The sequence below is a fragment of the Atta colombica genome, unplaced genomic scaffold (genome assembly GCF_001594045.1).
Source record: "Atta colombica isolate Treedump-2 unplaced genomic scaffold, Acol1.0 scaffold134, whole genome shotgun sequence".
Classification (NCBI taxonomy): Eukaryota; Metazoa; Arthropoda; class Insecta; order Hymenoptera; family Formicidae; genus Atta; species Atta colombica.
Genome location: NW_017259222.1, coordinates 1,848,850 through 1,857,587, shown reverse-complemented (window position 1 = coordinate 1,857,587; position 8,738 = coordinate 1,848,850). Strand labels below are relative to the sequence as shown.

The 8,738-nt window shown below is 30.2% G+C and overlaps 1 protein-coding gene across 1 annotated transcript in view; it reads right to left on the bottom strand.

Moving 5' to 3' along the window:
* Positions 1 to 8,738, bottom strand: part of LOC108684427 (collagen alpha-1(XVIII) chain) — a 303,120-nt gene that overhangs the window by 20,086 nt on the left and 274,296 nt on the right. The window contains exon 6 of the mRNA XM_018188739.1: positions 6,472 to 6,555. Coding sequence (XP_018044228.1) covers positions 6,472 to 6,555 — 84 coding nt within the window. The remainder of the gene's footprint in view (positions 1 to 6,471; positions 6,556 to 8,738) is intronic.

Here is an 8,738-nt window from a genome sequence, read left to right as displayed (position 1 = left end):
ATATATATATATATATACATATATATGAAACGAGATAATCTTAGGAAATGCGCAATTATTGTTCTTATGTTTCATTGTATTTCAACTGTCATAACTGCCATCGCAAATTGTTAGTCAGTAGTATAAATGATCACATGCGCGCCAGTTGTGAACAATGCAATGTCCAAGTAAAGTTCCTTAGACGTGATACCGGACCTGTCTTGTACGTTAAAAGCGAATAATACATCAAGCAGTGACGGTGATTAATGAAGTTCCAAGCCAATCAGGCAGTATGGTTAGCACACATGACACCAGCCCTAAGTGTTTTCCGATAATTATCGGTAACGACAGCGCTTTATCGAACTGAGTCGTCTAGTCAGGATTTTTCGTTCTTACGTTATTACAAAAACTATCATTTCCTATTTCCGTTATCTGAAATCTGTTAAATTTGCTTCAATATGCCAAAGAGATATCATCCATATTCCCGATTTATTTATATTTTCTTACTTGGGGAAATTAATTACATTAATATACAAAACATTATTAAATATTAGGATATTCGATTGTGTTATTGTTTTATGAGATTTTATAATACCTTTACCTTCTGCGCATATTTATAGAATTCGCATTTATAGAATAATAGCGTTTTTCCAATAAACTTTCAATCATTATATAAACAATGTGAGAATATGAACGAATGGTCTAATTAAAAATTTAAAAAATTTAACACAATATGATGTTTAAAATAAATCATATAAATGAATCATATAAATTTATTTATTATAATCTATATTATTCGTATTATTACTTAATTTGTTTATACAATATTAGTTACATTAATTTAAATACTTTGAATTATTCTAAGCAATCAATCATTCGTGACTTATGATTGGTGCGTTCCGAGCTTCCTTGTATAAAAATATTAAAATAGAAATATAAAAAAATAATTTACGAAATATTTTATATTTTATAAAAATAATAAAAATAACAGTAAGATTAAGTCTATTTATATTTTATGTTAAAATATGCGAGAATGAAGTACAAAACATCTCATAAACTGTTGACTTTGATATCTCTATTTTAATATTTTTATATGCAGAATAATTAGAGGAATCATATTATGTAAAAAAATCATATAATTTTATTTAAAAAAATAGCGATGACATTTATATGAAAAAGTGATTTTTTCAAACATTAAATTTATCATTATTTGTGCTTCTTTATGTTCTACTTTTATCTGAATATATATGAATATATGAAGTTTTAATTCAACTCAGCAAAATTATAAGAGATGATCAGTTAGGTGGAATGGATCCTGTATATACAATTCATATATGTATATGTCATAGATATATGTATAAAAATCTATAACATAGAATATGTATGTAATTCTAAAGCAGAAAAGTATGATATTTATTTCTTTTTGCTAACGTAAAAAAAGAACGCGTTATATATTTCATTTCTAAAAATGATGACAGTTCATGATATAATTCATTTTTCAAAGGCTCAATTCGATTATTTTAAATGAAGTTATTCGTAATCGTTTGTACAGTATGATCTGTACAAGCCCCAACAATTAATATTTCCAAATTAGTATTTATCATAAACTAATATTTTTTTTCTAATGTACAATTCAATATTTTTTAAAACAATTTAATAAAAGGAAGCTTCGTAGTAGATAGTATTTTTCGTTATAATAAAGATTTTTATTTTTTTATTGAGAATTTTGTAAAAATTTTTTCATGTACGTTTTTAGTTGCGTACATTGCGTATTTAAATACTATACAAACATATACATGCGCGAACAAAAAATACATTTGTCGCATCTGTCGCGCTACTTCAATAACGCAGTAGTATCGAATAAAACAAAAGGAATCTCAGTATCTATATGTAAGTTTGTTATATATATATATACGTTTCGTTTATTTCACGCTACGGTAAATTTATAATTTTGCATTTAAATTAGGTCCATTTGTTATTAAGGGCATAACAGTTATTTACAAATACAATGCATTCGTATAATGAGAATTTAGAAAATAAAATGACAATAACTCGTAAATAAACGTTATAATACGTTACAATGAAGACCTACAGAACGCAATTGTGTTATTATATCGTAACATTTGTACAAAAGATATCTCCAGGCTGTTAATTGATCGTTATTATCTCACTTTTGTATTCCGACTTTGTCAGAATTTATAGCGTATATAATAATAATAATAATAATAATAATAATCTGCAATTCTTACGTGCTATTTCGATATCCGCCCGATTACTACATGAGATTTATGGCGCGCCGTCGGTGTAGTTTGAATAATTATATGTATTTCGTGCACACACACGGGGGTTACATCGTGAACCGACGAAAACGTGCGTACTGGGAATACGGGCGGGGTTTTCAGTTTCGATGAGAGAGAAGTTTTCAGTTTCAGCCAGTCGCTGCGCGGCGCTCGTCATGTTTAATTCGTGCTTTTTTTCTAGCTCCCCCCCCTCCCCCGCCTTCCCTCTATATAAACTCACGATGGTAAAATTACACGGGACGTGCACGCATCCACACCTACATTCGCGTACAGATAACTAAGGGAAACGATTCGGTTTCCGTAACACCTGCCGCACGATCGCAGATACACGTAGTATCGCGACGACACGTCGCTTCGGATGTTATCCTTAAAATCGTTCACCCGGTACATACTCTGATCAGCTCTCCCATGCACGATTGCGTCTTTGCATCCCGCCACCGTACATTTCCGGGGCTTTCCGCAAGAGTGGGATTTCACGGGTGAAATAAATTCCGTTCTTCTTCGCGAGCTAAGAAAAGCTCCCCCGTGCGCGAGCGAGTCCGATGCGGCTGAACTTTGACTGAATTTCCGGGTGAACGGGAAGATTCTGCAAAGGATTCGAGATGATGCGGGATTGCTATCATAAGAATACGCATTTACCATTATTTGTTCGATGTATCCCGTGAACTTCTGCAGTCGGATAAACGTTGGATCAATTCACGGAGAGAGTTGATCGTTAGATGTTATGGTATTGAACATTGCTTCCTGCTCGGTTACTAACAATAAACAGTGAAATAAGTATCTAGTATTTCTTGAAACTACATTTGTGTACCATTAAATGCAGTCCCAACGGATTTTTCTTAATTCGAAATATCACCAGCGTTTTTTAATCTTTTTCATTTCTTGGCATTTGAGGATAGGTAAGCTCTATATACACATATAATGAAAGAACAGTAAACGTAAAAGTTATTGTTATTTATTGCACAAATGTCGCACAAATTCATGTTATACTCAGTGAACACTGACAGACGGTATTCATAATCCGTTCTTATTTTAAGACCGTTTTTAAGTAACATGCAAATACAACCTTCGACATCTTAAGACAATCTTAAATGTAAGAATCGACCACAAATACCGACTAATGAATCTGATTAAATGCTCGGTGAAATCAAGAAAAGAAATAAACGGTTTACAAACACAAATAGGAATGTCTGAATATTCGCATTCGCTGTTCGTTCAGCGTTTATTCGCTAAGTATATATCCAGTTTTATACAGTTTGTTAATAAAATAAAAAAGTAATGACAAAATTATAGATTTTTTTATATTATACATATATTTAAAATACGAAAAGTTTGATGGCAACTTAGATTCTGAATAAAAAAATTATTTCAGTAAGAAGTAAGTAGATATATTTTTAAAAAAACAATTGAGATAAATTAAGAGAAAATTTTCATGTAATTTATAAAATTGCTAAATAATACACATTCACGTTTGTGATTCACGTCTTATTGTGGAAACGCGGTATAATGCTTATAATAGATAATATTTAATATTACTAGGGAATATTTTAATTTTTAATTTTTAATTTTTAATATTGAGAAAATTTTAGATATAAAATCGATTTAAGATAAAATTAGAACGAAAATTAAATTAGTAAATTAAATATGTATAAGCTATTTAAATAAATGCTTACATTTTGCACTTAAAACGCTTGTCGATCATATTATATGTATAAATTATTGCATATTGATATATTAGAAGAAAAAGAAATCGGTTAAAGAGGATATAATAAATTTTCGATCTTTTCGTGTCTAATAGTAGAATTGAAATTGGCAATCATTTCCGGTGGACGAGATATCGTGGTATACGTATGCACATAAATCTTGTTGACCTAATGAATTCAGCAAACGGTAAAAGCATCGAAAACTGGGTCAAAAACGAGTTCATCAAAATGCTATTGATCTTATACGGATTACCAGTCGCTCTGACACAAACTATATCTCTTCAACTTTTGGAAAGACGGAACAGATGATGTGTGTATATGTATGTGCATATATATAGATATATGTACATATATATAGTACATAGCTGATCGTAGTCGATTCATTGCCGAATTTAATGGGGGAAAGGCGAGTACCTTGTCTGTCTGTCTGTCTGTCTGTCTATCTCTATTTCTATATACGGTATATTAGACGCATCGCCAGTTTGGGAGGGAAGGTAACCTGCTGATCCTTCAAACGCGCTTCATTCCCAAGAGTATATTAGAGATAGTTCTTCTTCTTCTCAATATGTTTGTGCGTGTATTTACATTTACGTCGATTGCGTCATACGCGAGTTTTGCAGAGTTCAGAAATGTCACTAATGAATTATCGAAAAAGCCGAGATTGAATTGATTTTTGAAAATTGTTTTTAAAAAAATCACTTTTATTAAAAAAAATTTTCTAGCTTCTCGAAGATAAACTTTTTTAAAATTTTCTTGAAGTTCTTGTTCACTTCCTGTCCACTACTGTCTCAGACGTCAGATACAAATACACAATAAATATTATATTTGTATAGAAATATGTTTTAATAAAACGACATTTGCAATCGACAGAACAGATTTATAAAATATACCGAATTATCTTCTTGTTTTAGGAGAAATTAAATCATATTTATTTCTGTATAAATTATTAATTTTTTCAGCTTATTTCGTTTTTGGTTATGCATAATCATTTTCATTCATTTTCTAGATATATGATTATTTATTAACAAAATAAAAGGAGAATTTGATATATTTTACAAGCAGGTCTATCAATTGTATTGTCTTATTATTTATATAAAAATATGTATCTATATTTTGCAAGAATTTTTATTACATATTTTCTCACTTCTGACGTGACAGCCTGAGATAATAGTGGTTAAATGAACAAACAAGGATCTTGAAATTAATCTGCTTGTAATAGATTATATGAATCGGTACACTTAGAATATGAGTTGAGTAACTGAACCTTGTTTACTTTCTGTAAGATTCCGGATATTACTGCGATGTTTGCGAGAGTTGCGTGTTTCTTTTAAAGAAACTGTGCTTTGCTTGATATACGCGCATTGTTTCAGATTATAACCAAATTTCATTCGGATTACGTCCAACTTTGTAATGACTGTGAGTGGATGGCAAAGATGGAGTGACGACAGGACATTTCGGGTAAGCAAAGTTACCAATGCGAAATCCTAACAGAATTTTCGAGATTATCTTCTCGGTATTTACGAGATTATCCACGTAACCTAATTTCTCGTTTCCTCCCCCCCTTTCCCTCTTCTTTTCCGGCTTTCTCTTAATGGTCGATAACTTTTAAGGAAGTTCTCATTAAAACTTTATTCCATTATGAGGATTAGTTAATTTGAGAGGCATAAACCATAATGTGAATGTTATTAGTGAATAAAATCAATAATCTATAAATTGAATTATTATAAGGGATGTAAATATCTAGATAAAGTAATTATTTTATATTAATTATCCTTCATAATTGAATTGGATAGTAAGTACTTAAGAAATATTATAATATGTTAATCTAATTACATTAATTTAATTTAGAATGAAAACCAGCTTATATTTCAAATTTAAAAATGGGATCATAATTTATGATTATGGTTATAAAACGGGATTATAAATTATTCTGTATGAATAATTCAATATAGATGTTGTATTGTCTATAACTTAAGGTCTGTAACGGATGACGTTTGTAAAAAATAATTACGAAAACGAGCATCTCTCTCTTTCTTCTTTTATTTACGGAATAGTTTTTTCAAGAACTTTAAGAGACAAAATTATATGTTAAATTACTACATATAATCACAATGTAATCTTTGTTAATTTTCTTAAAGTGCTTAAAAAATGTAGAGAATAAAGAGAAAATAAAGTTTTGAAGTACATTCACAATTTTTTTTATAATTTAGAAGATACTTGCTGTATATTAGAGAATCTAAACATTATAAATTATATATTATTAATACAAATTATGACATTTAAATTATGTTATTTTTTCGTTTAAAAAAGTTTTTACAGCGTGGCCGGTGTCCATGCATGAGAATTTTTAAATCAGTTAGTGAATAATCCAAGCTTCACATTATTAGATAGTATTTGAGCAATAAATATAGTGGATAATTATAATTGCATGTTTTTTTCAATATAGCATATATTAATTTAGCGAAGCCCAATTTGCGACAGTCGTCTACCTTATTTAAGTATTCAGCATCGCCGGAACCGTCGATTAAACTGACATCATAATCACCAGAAGCGAACTCTTCATCTGCTGAAAACTATAAAAACACGTGGCATTAATAAATGAGTAATAAATTATCGATCGCTCAATATTCTTCGATGTAATATGCGCGATATCGCTTGCTAAAAACATATAAATAATGGAGAAATCCATTAAGAACTTACTTAAGTTTAGTTTTAATAAATCAAGATGAAAAATGAGATTATCATATTTTTTGCGATGATTCAATCGTATTTTCTAGAGTATTTATAATCACGCGAAAAATTCTAAAATTAAAATTGTATTTAGTTCTTCTGATGTGAAAATTTCAGAAAAAATGATAATATTAAAATATTATGTTAATTTAAGCAAATACGTTTAAGCAAATTAATTTTAAAATCAAAAACGTAGATGAATTTTACTCTTAAAAAATAGATATTAATCATTCTGTTTAAGTAAACTATGAATTACGTTCAAATGAAGTAATTAATTAATCATCTAAATGTGTAATATATTAAAAAAGAATAAAATGATCTGCAGTAATTTTAATTTTCTATATTAGTAATATATGTACATATACATATTTGTTCATACATTTGAACGATAGCATGGCGATTTTGCGTACACGGCAACGTATCTAATTTTCCGGGAAATATTCTGGACGGTTCGGTGACGACATACTATTATTATGGGTATTATTATTTGAATGTCGTAAGGTCGTCGCGCGCCGTGCTGGCCGTGCGTCGCTTCGCGTCGTATTACCATTTCATGACGAAACTCGAACGGATACGGACCGCGTTGTGTGCTGTTGCTTTGTTTATTCTCGAAACGTGATTACGCAAGTATACCTGCGGAAAAGAATTGTTCCTATGCATATACGCAGAAAATATGCATATACACGGAATATTAAAATTTATTATTTTTTAAATAATTTCATCCGATCTGTTTCTTAACTGTAAAGTCTATTCTACAATGTGCTTTTTGTTTTCGGCTTTCTGCTTTTTGCTATTTTTTACATCTTGTCCTTTTGCTTCTTATCCGATTTTTTATTTTATGTCGCCCGAGATAAAAGTTAACGAACTTCGGAAGAAACAGGAAATACATAGCAAGAAATACAATTGTCGATAAAACGATTGCAAAGGGGGAAACAGGAAAGCAAGAAACAGGAAAACAAAGAGCACATTGTAGGCTTTAGCACATTATACATCTTAGTTTTTAGCAATTTTACTTGAGTACCCTCACGTAATTCGTAGATATTTAATTTTCGTAAATTAATGCGACGCACGGAGCGATTCGTACCGACTCCCCTCCAAGGACACCGAGCGAATACCGAAGTGATGACGATAATGACGTAGTCGGCCGCGCTCCTCTTCATTATTCGCCACATTCGTTCTCTCCCTCGCTGTTCACACTTCATCGGCTGTCGCTACGCCGTTCGGACGTTTAATTCTTGCGTATGAAAAGTATTTAATTTATTCAATTATTCTTTCTTTTACTTTCTCTTACATGATTTTGAAACGGGTATCGTCATACATTTTACGCTTTGTATAATATCACCTTTGGCACTTGTTCAATCCTATATTACTTGCACAGGTTTTCTAAATGTAATTCATAATTATTCGTATTATTTTTAATGTTTCAACATTATTCTTTTTGATGAATCATACTTAAATGAAGATTGATAATATTTTATATATTCTTTCTATAAAGATAAATGCAAATTTTCTAAAATCAGCAAAACTATTTGTGTAGATAAATAACTTATTTAAAATAAGAGATATGTATTCCATTTAATTTTTAGATAGTTAAATTAGCAAAGCTATTCTTTTCGTGTAGGTAAATAACGAGACCGCGAAATGAAGCGCAAAATATGCGACCGATATTTCTGAAATTTTATAATACTTACTGAAAAAAACGAATTACATTAGCTTGTTTTAATAAACATAAGGAGAAATCATGATTTCGTTATTTTAAATCTTTCGAGCTGCCGATTTCTGTTTATTATACGTCCTTGAGGCGAAAAAGAATGGATAAATTACATTTAAATTGATGAGAAGTTCGATTCACGATCGATGCAAAATTTATTTTATGTATTTGATGCATCATCGAAAGAATGGTTTCTATCGTAAATTATGTCAAACTAGGCGCGCGCACGCGCACACCATAAATATATTAAAACTATAATTGCTTTTTCACTAAAAGAAAAGTCTTGGATATTTTGACCATAATTATAATTTGATT